The following is a 21039-nucleotide window of genomic DNA, read 5'->3' as shown; positions in this document are numbered from 1 at the left end:
AAAGTGAATTACCCTCCCCGAGATTGAAGAAATGGCGCGGACTGTAAGGTGTATTGATAGATCAAACGAAAGAGGCTCTGTGTTGGATTATCACCGAAGACTGATCTAATAACGCGGTGCGAGTCAAGCGAATAGAGCTCCGAACGTTGATTGGATTTCATCTGCGCACCCCCCACTCCCCTGTTCTAATTGTGAAGTAAACTTTGCATTATATTCTGTCGTTTTATCTTGTACTGCCACGTAAATAACACATCAGATAAAGTAGCGAAATTTCCAATATGTACGAACCACCAAACCGTAAAAGTCTTCTCCGTGGACCGCTTTTTCCCACGATCTAACGTTTAATCTTCGGATCTATTATTCCCAATTTCACACAACGGTGCATTCTTCCAGCGATGGCTTCCGGAAAATTGGCTCCGAAAAGTCACACGTTTCTCCTCCTGTTCGTGGTGCTGGAAAAGTTCGCTGCAGAGCACACAGAGAAAGTATGAACAAGAGACGGAAGCTACCTCCTCGTCTATTTGGTGTTTTAATATAAAACACATTATTTATTATTTTCATGCAGTTTTTTTCTACTGATACCGAACTGATAACGGGTGAAATTTCCTTTTCTTTCCATCATCAAACGAACCCGTTCCTGCCTCGAGGGGTGAAGAGAATGCACAGGAAGCTGCATGCCGACAGGCGGGCGGTACTGCAGTGTCGAAAGCAGCGGCAAAAATGCGCTCTCCGTAATATTAAATGTATGAAATATAAAAAATAATATATGGTCCTATATGAAAAATTCAAACCATTCGACGAGGGTGCAATACAGCCAGCGTAACCGTTTTCTTTTTCGCGCACTTTTCATCTGCTCTCATCGAAGCAATCCACGTCAACAGAAGGAGTCGCAGTTTGCCAACGAGAGATGCACACGGTTTTCTTCGATGGCGTGGCCTGCTTTGTGAGTTAGAACTGAAGGTGTCGGAATAAAGACTGTCGACTGGAACTGTCTTCAGCTAGTAGCTAGGGTTTGGAAGACTGTGGTGACGATCGTCTTCTCGAATGAAAAAATAACAGTTCAGATGGATTTGGGTTCATTTTTGCTTTGTTTTGTTTTTTCTTCTTAAGCTTTCATTTATGTCAATTTTCTAGCTTATGATGACAACGTGAACGATTGTTTACTTTTTTGTGTGAGATGTGATTTTTGGGGTACAAAAAAAAACGGAGGACTTTCGTTCTAGTTGATTTTTATTGGTTTTCCATTCGCCTTGGTCTATATTCGCTATAATTTTTTACTCAAGCGTAAGCTTTTTTCTAATTTCTGTGGATTCAACTTGAATTTGATTTGGATTTGAATCCGACTTGACTAGACTCGACTAGACTTGACTAGACTTGACTAGACTTGACTAGACTTGACTAGACTTGACTAGACTTGACTAGACTTGACTAGACTTGACTAGACTTGACTAGACTTGACTAGACTTGACTAGACTTGACTAGACTTGACTAGACTTGACTAGACTTGACTAGACTTGACTAGACTTGACTAGACTTGACTAGACTTGACTAGACTTGACTAGACTTGACTAGACTTGACTAGACTTGACTAGACTTGACTAGACTTGACTAGACTTGACTAGACTTGACTAGACTTGACTAGACTTGACTAGACTTGACTAGACTTGACTAGACTTGACTAGACTTGACTAGACTTGACTAGACTTGACTAGACTTGACTAGACTTGACTAGACTTGACTAGACTTGACTAGACTTGACTAGACTTGACTAGACTTGACTAGACTTGACTAAACTTGACTAGATTTGACTAGATTTGACTAGACTTGACTAGACTTGACTAGACTTGACTAGACTTGACTAGACTTGACTAGACTTGACTAGACTTGACTAGACTTGACTAGACTTGACTAGACTTGACTAGACTTGACTAGACTTGACTAGACTTGACTAGACTTGACTAGACTTGACTAGACTTGACTAGACTTGACTAGACTTGACTAGACTTGACTAGACTTGACTAGACTTGACTAGACTTGACTAGACTTGACTAGACTTGACTAGACTTGACTAGACTTGACTAGACTTGACTAGACTTGACTAGACTTGACTAGACTTGACTAGACTTGACTAGACTTGACTAGACTTGACTAGACTTGACTAGACTTGACTAGACTTGACTAGACTTGACTAGACTTGACTAGACTTGACTAGACTTGACTAGACTTGACTAGACTTGACTAGACTTGACTAGACTTGACTAGACTTGACTAGACTTGACTAGACTTGACTAGACTTGACTAGACTTGACTAGACTTGACTAGACTTGACTAGACTTGACTAGACTTGACTAGACTTGACTAAACTTGACTAGATTTGACTAGACTTGACTAGACTTGACTAGACTTGACTAGACTTGACTAGACTTGACTAGACTTGACTAGACTTGACTAGACTTGAATAGACTTGACTACACTTGACTACACTTGACTACACTTGACTAGACTTGACTAGACTTGACTAGACTTGACTAGATTTGACTAGACTTGACTTGTCTAGGCTCGACCGGACTTGACTAGACTTATCTAGACTTGCCTAGACTTTTCTAGACTTGTCAAGATTTGTCTAGACTTAACCAGACTCGACTAAACTTGTTTTGACTGGTCTAGACTTGACTAAACTTATCAAGACTTGTCTAGATTTGTCTAGACTTGTCTAGATTTATCTAGACTTGACCAGATTTGACTAAACTTGACTAGACTTGTCCTGACTTGTCCAGACTTGTCAAGACTTGTCTAGCCTTGTCTTGGCTTGTCCTGACTTGTACAGACTTGTCTAGACTTGTCAAGACTTAACCGAACTTGTTCAGACTTGACAAGACTAATCAAGACTCTTCTAGACTTGCCTAGACTTGGCTAGACTTGTCTAGATTTATCTAGACTTGACCAGACTTGACTAAACTTGACTAGATTTCTCCTGACTTTTCTAGACTTGTCCAGACTTGTCAAGACTTGTCTAGACTTGTCTAGACGTGTCTAGGTTTGCCTAGACTTGTCTAGGCTTTTCTAGATTTGTCTAGACTTGACTAGACTTGTTCGGACTTGTCTAGATTTTGTTCAGATTTGGACTAGACTTTTCTAGACTTGTCTAGATTTGTCTAGATTAGTCTAGATTTGTCTAGACTTGTCTAGATTTGTCAAGACTTGTCTAGACCTGACTTGAGTTGTCAAGACTGACTTTCCAGACTTGTCTAGACTTGTCAAGACTTGTCTAGACTTAACCGAACTTGTTCAGACTTGACAAGACTAATCAAGACTTGTCTAGACTTGCCTAGACTTGGCTAGATTTGTCTAGACTTGTCTAGATTTATCTAGACTTGACCAGACTTGACTAAATTTGACTAGACTTGTCCTGACTTGTCCAGACTTGCCTAGACTTGTCTAGACTTAACCGGACTTGTTTAGATTTGACTAGACTTATCGTCTTTTCTAGATTTGTCTAGACTTGTCTAGGCGTGTCAAGGCTTGCCTAGACTTGTCTAGGCTTTTCTAGATTTGTCTAGACTTGACTAGACTTTTTCGGACTTGTCTAGATTTGTCCAGACTTGTTCAAACTTTTCTAGATTTGTTCAGACTTGTCTAGACTAATTCAGACTTGTCTAGATTCGTTCAGATTTGTCTAGATTTGTTCAGACTTGTCTAGACTTGATCAGTGCGGTAAAATTTCATTTTCAATCGAATAAAATAAGATGAAAATGAAATTTATGGCCGCAGACAGTCAGCATATCCCTACTAATTCATTTGACTTTTGCTGCCATTTTCAAGTGAAGCTCCCGGAATTCATCGTCAGTTGAATAATCGTATCTAGTCATTTGAAGTTTTGCTTGCTCAGTTTCGAGTGCCAAGTAGTCTACCTATTTCAATGCCTTCGCTCTTGGTAGTAAGCAAATTCGAACAAATAGAATTATAAATGAAGTAAAGTATTAAAAATGAAAACTGAAGGAGGAAACAATTAATTTATGTGTATTCTGTGATTGATATTTCATCTATCTGGTTTGTCTTTCATCTATTTTCTTGAACCAATTCGAATGTTTACATGAACCTCATTTGAAGGCCGCTCTCACACTATTGAAAGAGATATTTTGTCATTTCAAGAGATCAACACTGAGCCTCGATTGAAGAGAAACGAGTGATGAATTGAATGCTGCCCGTTCGGGCCGTCAGCAAACATTGTGTGTGTCAGAGAGTGAAGTTTACTGCATTAGAGAGATCGTCAATGTGTTCCACATTCAGTTTCAATTGAATTGAATGAAGTTTTACAGCACTGGACTTGATCAGACTTGTCTAGATTTGTTCAAACTTTCATATTTGTTCAGACTTTTCTGGATTTGTTCAGACAAGAATAACGTCTAAATTTGTTCAAATTCGTCCAAACTTGACATGTTCTGGCATGACATAATATGGCATGACATGACATGGCATGACATGACATGACATGACATGACATGACATGACATGACATGACATGGCATGACATGACATGCCCATGTCATGACTTGCTCTGAAATGACATTCATGATTTTACATCAAATGTCATGGAATAACAGAACATGTCTTGACACGGCATAAAAAGCAAAAATAGTATGACATGACATGACATAACATAAAATGCATGACTTGTTTGTGGTACTACATGACGTAGTCGATTTTCTAATTCTAATTTGAAAACTTAATTCAAATTCGCTGACAAAAAAAAGTGCTCATGTTTTTGTGTGCTTTACCACCCCGTATTCGGGTCGGGTTCTTCGTGTTCATCCGTCCGGGGCAACCTTATCTCTTATCTGGTGTTTTACCGTGTGCCGTTTGTGTTTTAAAATTTGTCTCTTGAATCGTACTACGATCGCCGGACAGTCGGTTATCATTTATTCTGTACGATGCGATAACCGATGTTGCATCTGGATACCGAACCAGGAACTACTAAAAATTTCCCTTTATATTAGCATTTGCTGGAGAGGACACAAGCGGCATGATTAACCCTGTAGCAGTGGAACTTTGAGCTCGGTAATTCCGGTGCGGTTTCCAAACGAACCAACACACAACCCTCGAATTACTCATAAATTATAAATTTATAGTAAAGTACAGAACGTGTCATTAAATGGACTGAGACAGAAAAAGAGTGTGTGTGAGAGAGAGAGAGAAGAAAAAAAGTTCGTCGCCTAGAGGGTTAAAAGATGGTTATAAGCAAAATCTACTGTAATCTTGCCGGAACATCTAATCTGCTGTGGAGAAGGAAATGGTGGAGAGGGGGGGAAAACGGAGGAGGAGGATTTAAATTAAAACAACGTTCTCCGACGACCTCCGACTCGACTTGTATTCCACCCAGGTATGTTCCGACAGTCGACGGGGAAAAGTGCACTCAGCTGTTGTCTCTGTCTGTCATTCCCCGAAGCCCCGGACCAAATCTGCATGCAATTGCTCTGCACGGCAAGCAACGGTTTGCTTTTTGTTTTTCTTTCTTCTTTTTTTGTTGCTGTCGTTGCCTGCACCGAAGAGGACGACACCCGCCGAAAGAGTTGACGAAGGGGAGGAAAATGGCGTGGATTTTTCTGGGCTGTCCCGTACGCCCGTAGGAAAGCAACAACAACAACAACAACAGCAAGAAACAAAACAAAAAAAAAGCTCCGCACTGCAGCATAATAAAACTGTAAATTTCTTGAAAGTTTATGTTGATACAAATTAAAAGCGAGAACTTTTTCCATGCGGGATGTGCACAATGGGTTTTTCGCTAAATTTTACGACTGATAGTTTTGTTTGTGGTGCCTCTGTGTGTACATGTGTGCATGTTTGTGCTTTGGTGCAACAACTGGTGTAAATAGAGGATGCAAAGAGTGCCATGATTTCATTAGTTTTGCAGTTCACGCGCGAGTAAGCTTTGCCTACACCTCATCACTTGTGGACGGTGGCGGTGGTGGTTGGCGGTGTTACAGCAGTCGGGAATTGGTGAAACGTTTGTCAGTGTCTACTGCGATGGGGCTGCAAATGGTGAACGTCACTAGAAAAGTTCAAAGGATTTTCGTGCGCTTTGTTGAATGATTAATGAACAATACAGAAATGTAGGATTGTCTTTCTCGAAGTTGTGTCCACTTAAACTACTGTCGCTACTGTTCGTACATTATTCAATGAGCATTAGAATTTGAAATGTACGTTCAAAGAACGCCATCTTGGTGGCATTGTACCAGTAATTTAGAAATATGACCATTCTAGAGATAAAAGAAGAACCGTTCCTCCGGTCGTTCCCAAAACTGGTAAGAGATACGAGCCTCTGGAATGGCTACGGTGGTCATTCAACAACGCATACAATTTGGCCAGCCTGCTGCGTGGTCAATAGCCTAGTAGGACCGGAACCGGGAACCGGGAAGCGTCTGCCAACTTACGTATGTTGATACAATATATTTTAGAGAAAGTTCCAACCGACGGGGATGACTTCCTAAAGGTTCCTCCGAATGACCGGGGTGCACTCGGTTCAGGGAAAATTCACTGCCAGCCAAAAATATATGGCCTTTTCGGGATCGGGTTGCAGTCCACGGGAGGTCATGTAGAAAAGCCCCAAAAAGCCTCCCATAAATTTTTTAACATGTGACAGCTAAAAGCAGCTATAACTTGTATCGAATGAAAGCTAGACAGGAAATATATCTGTAAGCCGAGTACGAAAACGCATTTACTCATGCAGACACACACCAAGCTCAGGATGTAGCTCAGGACAGCAAGGACCGGAGTTGCATGCATGCACCACACGTTTATTGTGCGAGCCCGACGGAGGACACAGGAAGATGAGACAGAGACAGAGACTGCGAGGGCAAGTGCGAGTGTGTGCATATGCTGACAGGCAAAAATACACACAACCCAAAACGCAAATAAGCAGTCTCGGGCAGGCAAAACGTGGAAGACCGACCAAGCGACCTCCTCCTCGTGATTGGGAACTAGGGGAACATGCATTTCACAGTCTCCTAACCGGGACGAATCGGTCAGTCTCCAGCTGAGCAGTTTGGTAGTTTTTCTACCATCACTTTTTGTGTCAACCAACTTGGACCAGGAAAACCACGGATGCTTCATTTTACACACATTTTGACAAACTGTTTCAAAGTGCTTCGAACCTTTTGCTGAAATGCGTAATGAAAAGGGGTGTTTTTAGGTAGAGAAATAACGAACCTGGATTGCATTGTTTATGAATGTATGTAATCTGAGAGAGAGAGATAGAGACCCAAGTAGCATACTTTGTTTGTGTATTGCACGTTGAACTTGATGTGAAACAAGTTTTGCTTGCTGAAAAAACATGTATTGGTACTTTTGTATGACCGAAAAAGCGCAGTTTAACGTTTGATGTAGAACAAGTTCCTTGGTTTATTACTAGTTCCTGAACATTTCCCAAGAACATTTATTTTGGTTGAAAAAACTTGATTCAACACGTATTTAGGATGTTTTGAATGATGAAATAAGCGATTCTATCTGAATGTGATCGATTTTCACTTTTAAAGTTGAAGATGTTTCTGAAGTAGTTTGGAATGCTAAAATCCAATCACAAACATCAGAACGAATTAATTTTTGAATGCAAAAACGAATCGAACTTAATTTCCAAGAATAATGTTCCAGCAATGTTTTTAGTTAAAGTTTGAAGTTTCGAGAACTCTCTAAATCTTTAGTGATTATAAATATACGAAAATACAGATAAAATTATTGTGCGATATTTGCGAGCTAAAAACACATACGAATCATATTTTACCGTGAAACGTGCTATCATACCTTCAGAATTTTGACGCGCTACTTGGAAAGGTTTGTTTTGAATTAGAACTAATAACTTATTTGGATAAATTAAATTTGTTATGCATTGTTTATGTTCTAAAACATTTAATAAAGAATAGATTATTGATTATAGTGAAAAGGTATACTTCCATTCTAATTCTAAATGCTGTAAAAGACGTTTAAAACCCCAAATCAACATTGCCATTTAATAAATGAAACGGTCGACATTTAACAGTATGTCCCATAATTTAAGTTCCAGTCACTACAGGAGAGTTTTATAACATTTCAAATATGATCAGTACTACGAATTTATATTCAATTCAATGAAATTGTACCATGCTTCTAAAATAGCATTTATAATTATTTTCTCTCTACATAATCGTATTATCATAGACTTGAGAGTCCATTTCTTGTGACGATTACTGTTCATGATAACAAAATCGCTCCTCCATTTTTATTGTTTCATTTACGTTACCAAAGTGCCATTAACTCCTTTAAGAAAGCTAATCGAACATGTGTTTAATCAACGTTGAATAAACTCGTGCAATACTGTATATAAAACATTATAAGAACATTTGTTATTCTTGTCATGTTAGTAATGATTTTAAGAATCGTTTGTATTTGATTGTTTATTTTAGGTTAAAATTCAATTATGCATTAGACTGTAAAATGCAAATCAAGTGTATATTTTTGTATATTGGACTCATAAACCGATTAATAAGTCGAAAATAAAAAAAAACCAGTAACACTGTCTCACAGTTCACCGCTCTCGCTTTGACAGCTACTCAAGGAAAAATAAAAAGAAAGTGTTTTCGAATAAACTAATTTCGTGTGGTGAAATGTTCGCGGTAGTGCAAACCCGAAAGGGAAAAAAATCTAAACCCTCGCTTACAGTTGTTCCTGAAAATTGGACCGGTGACAAATGTGTCTTTTGGCCTCCAAAAGGTTTAGTTTCTTTGTCAAGAAATCCTAACACGAAGCCAGGTTCTTCTTGGGTTGCTACAAAAGCAAAGGTGGTTGGAAGAGCCAATAGTTTCACTGAAGCAGAAAAAATATTGGCGGAATTACAAATTATCACGGATTCTGAGGATGTTGAAGGCGTTGGAACTCGAAAGAATCCGGTAAAAAGCAAAGGAAAATTCATTACTAACACATATGAGTTACAAAGTGTGGTAAGATAAACACTAATTAATAATGTCATTTCCGCTTGAGAAAACAGAAACTGACCCACGGTAGTTTCATAAATCAAACACTTTTTGCGAAACTGTTTTGGTTTCGTACTTAGTAACGGGGATTTGAGCAAACCTGATATAAACACCTGTTTCGAAACTAATTCGATTTTCAGTTCAACAACGTTGAAACTAGGTTCGAAACTGGCTTTAAACAAACGCTTTGACAGCAATGAGGGTGGAAACTGGGTTAGGTCTGACATCAAGCGAAAACGACATAAGGAACAATTTTATTTTTTTATTATATGTTTTAGACGCAGGTTTCTACCGAAGAAAATAGAGAAACGTTTACGGCTATGACGGCCGAACATGTGTCCCAGACTCCGGAGTCTTGTGCTTTGTTCGATTCTGCTAGTGCTAAAGTTGCGCTACCTACGAGTTTACCTGTTCCATCAAACCAGGTCTTATCGGATGCGGCATCATTAGGTTCCGTGATGACTATTGAAACCGAAAATCCGTTCTCCGTTTCACATCACACACAAACGCAGTCGGCAGATCAGCAGGTAAGTTATGTCATGACTAATACGATAAAAATAAAATATTGTTATGTCTTGTAACTAGATCATCTGTGAAAGCAACATTGAATACATTCAACTTGAAAATGGAGCTGTAATGCCTCTAATATGTGAACCTGCTTTAAATGAAAACGCAACCGAAGATGAAAACGATTTTAATAAACGTTGTTGTCATGTTACAGAAGTAATAAATCGACTCGACGATATAGAGAATGAAATAAAAGCAATAAAAGCTCTTACACTGCAAATGACAAATTTTATGGCCAACATGGATAAATTCATGACAAAAAAAAATGATTCAAGTCGGACTACAATCAAACCAGAAACTGAGAGTTTTTCAGGATGTAAGGAATTTTTATCACTACAAACAAAGGAAGATTTGATACTACTGGAAAAAAAGTTAAAAGACGACAATTTTCAAAATCGCATACTCAAATATTGTAAATCGATATTTAATTTAACTGGAAAGCGTGAAGGAACGCCCTTTTTTAAAACCTTCCTACGTAAAATATTATCTCCAAAGATTCTCAAACCGTTTTCTTGGCAGGGAAATCCAAGACTCATGAAAAATTCAGATGGCAGTCATAGTGGCCATAATGAAAGTTTCAGAGGAAACTTCCCAAATTTCGTTCATTTCGTTTTTTTAGTCATAAGAGCGGCAGATTTCGAGTTTACTGAAGAGAGTAATAATAAATCATTCTCTAATTTTCTACGGATGAAAAACACAGAAATTAAACGATTCGAGTCTGGCAAAGGAGGTCGTGCAGCTTATACAAGAAAACGTAAAAATCCAAACAATATTGATGATAATCAAAATGTATTAGTCAAAAAGCCAAAAAAGGGTAAGAATGTAAACGACGCTGCTATCCCTAATATAAAAATGGAAAGAAATGAGTTGGATAATAATTCGATTACGAGTGAAGAATCACAAGACGACGATGGCAAGAGTGACACTAGTTGCAGCTCAGAATCTAATGCAGATAATTAGTAGAAGCAAATGAATCATATTAAACTTACTACCTTTAACTAATTCTACTTAATTTTTCAGAAATAATAAAAGAAATCTTTGGAAAAATAACATGTATTTTCAGTTATTTATTATGAAACGCCTTGAAGTAATAAGTATTGAACAGATTAATTGTAAACGTTTTGTTGTAGCGTATGAATCAGTGGTAGGAATAAACATTTTGGTAAACACTTTTCTCTGATTTCGACGCATACCATTTTTGAATATAATTCTTTAAGTGCGTAATTTGCGGGAGGTTTCAGTTCTACATTTGATGCATATATTTGCAAAGCGGATGATTTTATGGGTTTTATAAAATAATCAACAATTTTCTCGAGAGCATTGCCATATAATGAAATCGTTTTTGTGCGGTTATTGTGCAAAATACTCGATACCTTGATTATTTCGTTTTTCTTTGTTAGAATCCAGCAATCTGAATTGGAATTAATATTAATACAGAAAGTTTTGAGCTTTAAGAAGGCATATGATTGTAGTCGGTGCTTTTGAAGATAATGAAGTATGTCATTAGGTAATTTTTTTCTGTCTATTTCATATTTCAATATAGGTTCGTTGTTTGTGAAGTCCGAATCTGGTTGAGTAGATAAATTTTGTTGGATTTCGACTATTCGTCGAGCTACTTGAGAAAGTGGCAAATTTCCACTTCTTATAATTCTCTTGAGATAATATAGTCTCGATTCAAATGGGTAAGCATCAAACGAGTCCAACGGTCCAAATCTTTCCACGTCGTCAATTAAATGGATTAGATTGTGCATATTACTGCAGAACATTTGCTCACCATATAAAACTTTTACACCTCTGAGAAAATCTGTTAGTAACGATTTTGCTATTTTATAATTCTGCTTGCTTTGCTCATGACGAACACAGATTTGTATAGCACAAAAATAATGAAGAAAATGCTCGATAATGTTCTAACAGATAAAATATTTTTTTGTAACCACTATGCTTATGTACAGTAAAAATGTTCGGAATTCTGATGCCTTCCATCGAGAAAGGTGCTCTAATCCCCGAATTGGTCTTAGTATTTCCTTTGGCATTTTACATCCAATCATAAAATTGCTGACTTGCTGAGATTCCGACGAGGACCATTTGGCTTTCATGTTATCAATGTCGTTTTCGCTTGATACCAAACCTAACCCAGTTTCCACCCTAACTGCTGCCAAACCGTTTGTTTGAAGCTAGTTTCGAACCTAGTTTTAACGTTGTTGAACTGAAAATCGAGTCAGTTTCGAACCTGGTTGTTATATCAGGTTTGCTCAAACCGCCGTTGCTAAGCGCGTAAACAACACAGTTTCGTGAAAAGCGTTTGTTTGATGAAACTACCCTGGGTCAGTTTCAGTTTTCTCAAGCAAAAACGACATAAGTGTACCAGTTTTCCATCCACTTAGGAACCGTTTTGTGATGCCTAAGTCAATCAAATGCAATGAATCACCAATGGGAAAGTCTTTAATCATATCTAATTCTTGAATATTCTCCAAAATGCTTGTGAACTTATGATGTCCTTCATCTGCTTTTGTTCGAAATTCCTCGTCGTTTCGTAGGGGTGCGTCCAACTGTGGGAATATCATTTTTCCGAACGCATGAGAATATTCTCCATCAGTTTTGCATTTTTGACATGATCCATATCCGTTATGTCCAATCACACCTGATAACAAGTTTTTTTCAAAAGTTATAAATTGTATGATTAATTTATTAATTACCTCGTAGCATGGCTCGAGCGGGTGTGTCACATATAAAACACCGCAACGAAACTTTTATAATATTACTGCTTATTCTGATTCCTTGTTGCAACACAACATTTAGTTCTTCAACGAAAGGCCGTAAGAATGCATTTACATTTTTTGGCTTATCTAAAAATAGAAGAAACGTGTTGTAGACATATTTAATATACTTTTTTATAATTTTCTAACATTGTCCACAAAATATTCCAACGACCTGAGGTGGAATAAATTTAAGTTCATGGATGTTTACCAATATTGGCCATAACGATAATGTTGAACTTTTGAAAGTTGGCAGTCCATCGATATTTACGTTTAAAGAAACTTGTTTTAAAACATGTTTTTCACTCGCTGACAGAACATTTATAAGTGCGTGCTCCAAGCCATAATGCCAATATTTACCACCTGTTTCTTCGCTTACTAAAACATTTGTTCTTGAGGGTGTTTGTACAAGAGTTCTGGCATCTTTTGGTAAAGCATTGTCATGAACGTTTGATTTCAATATATTTAGAAGTGAGTTTATGGCAGTGTGTTTGATCTGATGCTGAATAGCCCATGATTTTAAGTCTTCTCGCAAATCATAGATATTACTTTTCAATGAGGTATTGTTCAGGCTTGAATCATCGATATCATTGTTTTCATATTCTTCTTCAATATCCTCCATCGTACTTGATTGAAATTCCGGCCACGATACGATGTGTGAGTTTTCCATTTGTGGTATTTCACTGTTCCCATCCACCTCCGAAGTGAAAATAGATTTGTTTTCAGCGATATCTAGATTATTCAATGCCTTCTTAATCATTGCATTTTTTTTAGTCGAAAAGCACCGTTTCTTTTTATATTTTTCCAAAGGTGATTATCACTAAACATTTTTCCAAATGTACTGTGCACTATATTCGCGACAAAACTGATTGAGCTACCGCAAGCCTTTGCAAGATAAAAAATATTTTTTAAGTTTAAGATGTTTAACACACGCTAAAATCACTAATAGAACATCGTCTGAATACTTGGTATGTTTAGAGAAAACTAGATCTTCGATGTTCCAACATAGTTATTAAAATCATCTGAAATTCCTATCTATTACATGCATGATACATCTAACTCAAAAGTACATATCTAACTTGTTTTGTAGAAGGACTTATTACTATCAAGAACAACATCTTATTTTAAAGTTGGGAATACATTGAAATAGAATACTGTAAAACAATTAAATGCTTTGAAATGCTCATATGAAACAACATCAACCTGCCAAACATAAAATACTCTTATGAGACACCTATTGAACATCTTATATTATTTTTTCTAATCTAACATGTTTTAATTGCTACTTGGGGAGCGACACAAATTGATTTAATGTTGCACCGAAATTGCACAGATTTTCTATAGTAGTTAAATTCAATTCACTTTCAGCGTTGGACCGTACTGGTTCATTAAATCATCAAATGTGCGTGAAACCACTGATATAACGGTGCTGCCTAATGAGAGTGCTGTCCAAACAAAGCAACCGCTGATTTGCGAATAATTGGTTGCCAATAGAAACGCTGCCACCACCTGTCCAGTGGTGTCATGTGGGCAACGGTTGATTTCCGGCGAATTGGAACCAAAACCGGTTTTGAGAAGGGGTAATTGAGCGATAGAATGCCGTAAATGGGATAATGTCTTCGAAGACCCGATAAACCTATTGTTATTTATCAATAATAGCCCACAATCAGCACGAGTAATAGATTGAAAAATGTAGATTAATGTGTAGAATGTTTAACTCGAATTTATTTGAAGCACGGTAAGATAGAAATTGAAAATAGTTCAGAGCTTTCAATATAAATAACTGACGATTGAGCAAGCAATTTGTAAGGCAGATCATCGTTTTTAAAATTAAAAACAATCTGCTTTCTTCCTGCGTTATCCGAAAACGCGGTCTTATTGACAAGATCTGCTCTTACGGAGTTGTTCAGGCTATTTTCAAAATCACGTTTTGTCGTTTTTACGACTTACTTTACTATGAAGCACCTTTTCAAAATTTACCCTCTGAGAGAGTAATAATTTTTTTGATCGTGAATATCTCTGGTTGTATCTAACGTATCAACCTCATTTTTGCTACATGCCATCGGAAATATATGATCATAATTTTATGATAAAATTTGCAGTTGTTCAAAATTAAACTGTTCTGAAATTTTTGGGAGCAACGAGGAGAAAACTCATGACGCGTGTTTGCCTTTTTCGAATTTGAAAGCTCATAGATCAGTGATCTGTAGAAGGATTTATATAATCTAACATTGCACATTGAAGTGTCAGCACCAGCCAATTAGAACGCTTTCTGAGGAAGAGAACAAATAATCTCCTGCTGTACTACTGCATCGATATGAAAGACAAGGATGCATTTTATCGTATCGAAGAACGCTCTCTAGCAACTCTTCACACGATTCAATCAGTGCCATCAAAGAGAGACGGATATAATCGCAGCAACAAAAAACCGGCATGGTTCATTTAACATAGAATAGACACCAGTGCGAGAGCGAATTTCTCTCGATGACCTGTCTGAGAATCAAAGTTTAGCACGCTGCTGTGGGGATTCTCTCTGAAGCAACCAACGGTCGCTTATTCTCGTTTCACGATCCGATTCTATATGGGTAGTTGATAGTTGCGATAGAATCATTTTACTATTGCCGCTTATTTTAACTATATGCATATAACCTTTGTATAAGTTCCACACAAGGGTTTTGAAATATTGCTACCTAGTATGTTCGATTTGCTGCGATAATTGTCTTGCGATTCTCTCTTGGTAAATTCCACACAGCACCGATCATTATCAGACTGTAATTTTTTTAAGAGCCGTGAGATGTAGAAAAATTCTCATGGTTCATGCATTGAGAGACACGACTTCTTGTGGCATCTTTTAGCGGATTGAAAATGTTGTATACAATGTAGATAAATATCGAGCAGCTTCTGTCAAATTATCGGCAATCACCAACACTGATGAAAGAGGAACATTCTTCTTTTTCCCATAATTTTCTGAGCAACACTTGTCGAAGAGAGACATACGGGAGAGAAACATCGAAGACCTCACGCTTTTGGAATGAAGCGAGCGCCGAACAGCAGAATTGTGCCGAAGAGCAGTCGTAGCCGGGTACACAGCAAAAAACCACACCGAAAGCCTGTCAGTAGAAGTCGTCAGTCGTCATGGGAGCGCTGGTCAGTTAAGTTATCCGGAATTTGAGTCGGAATTTGCTATTCGATAAAATTCTGAAACAAACGTTCTATTCTTCATCCGAACTACTTTTGGAAATTCGAAAAAAATCTCTTGTTTGGCAAGCAATTTGTAACTGTGGTAAAAACAATTACTTTATTACATTCTGGTTTCAGAAAAAAACCGGAAAAATTTTTAATCGAAGAACTTTCGGAAGTGTTACTAGGTTATTTTGAAATAAATTACTGCCTTTAATGTCTGGACTTGAAAAACCACTTGCCACTGGTAAAATTCGTTCACACAGTGGTACAAAAAAAAATGGTGTCACGTAGATTCCCAAGAATTCCATCGAGAATTCCGAAACAGAGACCGATTCATGGATATTGAAAAAATAAAACGGATGTGTACAATTGTTATCGACAAGAAAGGAGTTTCAGCAAAAATGAAGTTTGACAGTCAATGCCAGTATATTGAATAATAAACAATTATTATACTTCAATGAAAATTTGAAAATAATTGCTGAGCTCAAAATTTTCTCCGGAACTCCGGGGACTGTTTCGAGCGAAACCGGAGATTCACAACTCAATAAGTGAGACAACACACTATGAAATCCGTCGAAAATTTGCTTACAAAAGATGATAGTGCCGCTATAAATAATAAAAGCGTCGCGAAAAAAAAGGCGACATGATAACTATTCTGCATCCAAAATTCTTTTAAAAAAAGTACTCTGATCTCTAAAGATGGAGAAGAAGTTAATATCCCGTGAAAAATTTCTTTGTTAGGCAAGCAATTTGTAACTGCGGGCAACCTAAACGATCATTTTCATGATTTCTGATCCCTTCAATCAAATTTTTCAATAGCAGAACTTTCCGAAATGCAACTTTAGGTAACTATTACTATTACTATTACTATTTTTACTACTATTTCTATTATTAGTACTATCACTATTACTATTACTATTTTTACTACTATTACTGTTACTATTACTATTACTATTACTATTACTATTACTATTACTATTACTATTACTATTACTATTACTATTACTATTACTATTATTATTACTATTTATTACTATTACTATTACTATTACTATTACTATTACTATTACTATTACTATTACTATTACTATTACTATTACTATTACTATTACTATTGCTATTACTATTACTATTACTATTACTATTACTATTACTATTACTATTACTATTACTATTACTATTACTATTACTATTACTATTACTATTACTATTACTATTACTATTACTATTACTATTACTATTACTATTACTATTACTATTACTATTACTATTACTATTACTATTACTATTACTATTACTATTACTATTACTATTACTATTACTATTACTATTACTATTACTATTACTATTACTATTACTATTACTATTACTATTACTATTACTATTACTATTACTATTACTATTACTATTACTATTACTATTACTATTACTATTACTATTACTATTACTATTACTATTACTATTACTATTACTATTACTATTACTATTACTATTACTATTACTATTACTATTACTATTACTATTACTATTACTATTACTATTACTATTACTATTACTATTACTATTACTATTACTATTACTGTTACTATTCAAGTTCGATCATTGATACAACGTAAATGGCATTACGGTGATTCCAAAATGATACAACTCAGCCAGGCTCTCGCAACCTACTCACGATGAAAACATGAAAAACGTTTCCGCAACAATAATAATACAACGTTATTTTACTTAAACGAATATTGAAAAATAGTAACTGTTTGCAACAAAAGTGATGAAATTTGTTGGGGCTATTGTGCCGAAAGGCAAAACAAAGTCAAATCTGAAGGCTAGGAAGCTCAGCTCATGAAAAGCCAACGAAAATTTGCTAACAATGGCGTCGTTATTAAGAAAGTAATATTTGTTTCCGGACAAATCCCTTGACAAGAAGTTCATTTAGAGTTTTTCCATGGCCCTTAAAACCCGGAAAAAAATTTCTCGAAAAAAAAACTTTTTTGGAAAGCAATTTGCAGCCGCGGTCAAAATGATCACTTGTCGGGAATTTGCCTGCGTCGGAGATCTTCCCAAGCAGTATGTTGATTGTTGCTTTCTATTGCTGGACATAAAATCGAAGTTCGATTACTGTAATAAATTCTGGTCCCACAAATGGGAAAAATTTACAACCGAAGAACTTTCGGAAGCGTTTATAAGCTATTCTGAAGCAGTTCAAAGACGACAGCTCTCTATGCATGGACTTGAAAAAAATGTCACTATTTAAATTCGACTACACAATGGTCAAATCTAAAAGCAAAGAAATGCTCAAGATATTATGACGAAAATTCACTAACAAAAAAAAAACAATTGCGTTTGAAGAAAGTTATGGTTGTTTTCGGACAAATTGCTTGACAAGAAGTTCATTTAGAGTTTTTTTATGGCCCTTAAAACCCGGAAAAGAAGTCAATATATTTCGATAAAAAAAACTTTTTTGGCAAGAAATTTGTAACCGCGGTCGAAATGGAAACACTTTGCTTTCTGGTCTCACTAAGCGGGATTTCTGAATCGGAGATCTTCTGAAGCAGTATATGGATTATTGCTTTCTATGGCTGGACGTGAAAATCGGGTACTAGTGAAATTCGATCAAGCATTGGTACAAAGAAAATAGCGCAATTGTGATTCCGAAGGAGAACAATCCAGTCAGAACTCTGAAACAGAAATTGAATGTCGAAGACTAAAGAAACGGTAATGCAGAACTGTTGGTAACAAGAGAAAATTTCAGCAAAATTGAGCAAATGTCAATAAATTGAAAAACAAATAAATGACAATTTTACATTAACACAATTTGAAAATGGCATTTGATGCGACGACTTATTCGAAGACGAGGTTTGTTTTAAGCGAAACCGGAGAAAATGACAGGAATTTGAAATTATTCCTCTCTAGAAATTAAAGCTGGTGTCAAATTCAATATTGAAAAAAGTTCTGTAAAATATCAATTTTTGTGACATTTGTTGGTGATGAAACTTTCGAAATCGATCGAATAATAGATGAGATATCGTCAGTTAAAGTTAGTGTTCCAATTTTTTTTCTACCCCCTTGATATTCGGAACTTTCAAATAAACAATGGACTAATAAGAACTAACACGCTCATCAAGAGTTATTTGTTTATTCGTTTATTTGTAGCAAGGAAAAGCCCAGTGGAGTTAGTTTCTGTCAAACTTGCTCTCCAACAGGCATAAAACCTCCTCATCTTTAGCATCAACAGATTACAATCATCCAAATGATACATTTCACTTAAATATAGCATTTCTAAACTAACTAAAACTAATTAGATAGTATCCCTAGGAACAATTTCTTGATAACGTTTCGTGATAGAACTTGTTTCGCAACTTAATCAAAAAAACTGCATCACCATTAAATACCTTTATCGGATTGAAAGAGTCCATAAAAGCTAGCAAATCAACTTTAATCAAACATCCTCAATTCCGGTGGAATATCTCACCTTTGTCTTTGGATGCGTCCCGGCCATAACCACGTTCGTACATACGTGGCGGAATAACGATCAAGAAAGGGCAAATCTTATCGGTCAACCTCTTCATGTTTCTTTGTATGTACAACGAACTACTACTGCTGGTGGTGCGGCGCCAACCGACACCTTCCTCGAAATGGTCTACCCGCATGAAGTGCAATAAAACGTAATGAGCTGCCCAGCAAAGAGAAAAAAAGGACCATGAACAGGACCATAAACTGGGAGCTTTACTTGCCTCCAGTCGGCATCAACCGAGTCTCCGGGTGCTCATCTAGTGATGCGACAATTTTCCACTTACGGGCGCCGCCGCCGTGTACGTGTGTGAGTTATGAGAATGTATCATGTTTTGTGGAGGAATTAACAATTTTAATACCCTTGGGGCACGTCAACCTGAAGAGTGTCGTCCGGCTACTACAATGGGAACCGAAATCGAAGGAAGGCTGATGATTCTACCATGGAACAGCGGTAATCCTGCCGACACTGATCACCATAATACATAGTAGGCTATTCAAACTCTATTGATCATCGGCTGCAAGCGTCGGTAACAATAATAATAACAACAACAACCACCACCCGAAGAGCATCATAGCAAACATAGCTCGCTTTGAAATTTAATGCACACAACAGCCGTGCACAGAAGAGGCTTCTTCATCAAGCTACGGTACCCCATTGGCAGTGGCGAAAAACAGAGCCTACTGAGACATGCGAGAAATATACTATTCCCACCTTTCAGCAATTTCCATTTAGGGTTCGTCGACGAGCGTTTCGTTTTGTATAGTTTCAGGCGCTTCGGAATGGCCAGTTGCTTGGTTGGAAGCAAAACAATTAAAAGGTTTTCTGGTTCGCTCTTTTCGGGTTGACAATGACAGCCTTGTCGACTCGACGGGCCTTCCCGCAAACCCCAAACCCCGTCTGGCCGCGGGGGCTGGGGAGGAATTATAACGGTTATGACTGCTGTTTGCCATCGTCACCGGGAACGAGATGAAAATGGCAAGCGATAAAAGCGAATACCAACAGCAGCTCGCTGTGTATGGGCCCGGTGGTGTGCTGATTGGACCTCGAGAGTTTGTGTGACCAAAGAGTACAGCATATTAGTCGATCCGTTCGGGCCACTGAACGCTTCCTGATGTGCTCTCCTCTGCATGTCGGATCCGAATTTTCCCGGTGCCTGTTGAGAAGAGAAACAAGAAAGGTGCTGCTTCCTTTTGTGGTTTTGCAGGAATTAAGAGTTGCGTTTGCGTTTGCGAAACCGTGCAGAAACGACAACGACGACGACGACGACGACGACGACCGACAGGAGGTATGTTTTTATTTCGATTCCGCGATCGTTTCCCGTTTTATTGCTACGGTGAGGTCTTGCCGAAATGTGGTTTTTGGCACAATGCTAACGGAATGTTAATTTTACCGGGCAAACCTTCTCAAACACAACACACGACGATGACGTTTCGAAACCGGTATCCAAAACAGCAACCGAACGTCGTTGCCAAGCAGATTAAATTGTCGTTCGCGTCGTTGTAAATTTCAGCGCCTACTACTGGTGTTAATGGATTCAAAGCTCATCACCAGTTGCAAATCGCACACACGCAAAACAAAAACAACAACTACGAGGAGAATCGATTATTCTACATATAATGAATTCATTTTCCGATGCCCGCTGAAATTTCACGCGGTATCAGAATAATAGATCCCGTATCAAATGACAGGCACGGGTTTCCCTTTTCCAATGGGTGGACTTGCGTGTGAGTCCAAAAAGGAATTCCGTTCTCAATTAAAACTGTCCCACTTCGAAAACTGAAAAACCGACAGAAAACCGGAAAATCGGCTCATGCTGTCCTCTTTGCATAGTTTGCGCTGTACGAAGTGCGAATATAATCCATGAACCGTATGCAGGCCAAGTAGAGTAAAAGTAGGATAAATTATCTACTGTTGTGTTACCGAGCTCAGGCTGCCACCGCCTACTTCGCCACACTGCGTGCACAAATTTATATTATTGCACCACAGCAGGCCGCCGTTTCCGATTCATATATCTACA

At 37.4% G+C, this 21039-nt stretch overlaps 2 protein-coding genes across 7 annotated transcripts in view; both read left to right on the top strand.

The window, feature by feature from the left end:
* Positions 1-21039, top strand: part of LOC131429407 (nucleolysin TIAR) — a 717709-nt gene that overhangs the window by 292446 nt on the left and 404224 nt on the right. The gene's annotated exons all lie outside the window — the stretch shown is intronic.
* Positions 9251-10554, top strand: LOC131429443 (uncharacterized). The gene is made up of 2 exons (XM_058593562.1): positions 9251-9529; positions 9588-10554. The coding sequence occupies exons 1-2, from the start codon at positions 9323-9325 to the stop codon at positions 10527-10529; spliced, it is 1149 nt and encodes a 382-aa protein (XP_058449545.1). The 5' UTR covers positions 9251-9322; the 3' UTR covers positions 10530-10554.

This window comes from Malaya genurostris, chromosome 1 (assembly GCF_030247185.1).
Source record: "Malaya genurostris strain Urasoe2022 chromosome 1, Malgen_1.1, whole genome shotgun sequence".
NCBI lineage: Eukaryota > Metazoa > Arthropoda > Insecta > Diptera > Culicidae > Malaya > Malaya genurostris.
Note: the sequence above shows the minus strand (reverse complement) of the source record. Positions and strands in the feature narration are given on the sequence as shown.

Bases quoted from the DNA above. Each gene is read 5' to 3' on its own strand.
- LOC131429443 (XM_058593562.1), top strand. From the start codon at position 9,323: ATGACGGCCGAACATGTGTCCCAGACTCCGGAGTCTTGTGCTTTGTTC. The intron at 9,530-9,587 runs GTAAGTTATGTC...TCTTGTAACTAG, and splicing joins CGCAGTCGGCAGATCAGCAG to ATCATCTGTGAAAGCAACAT.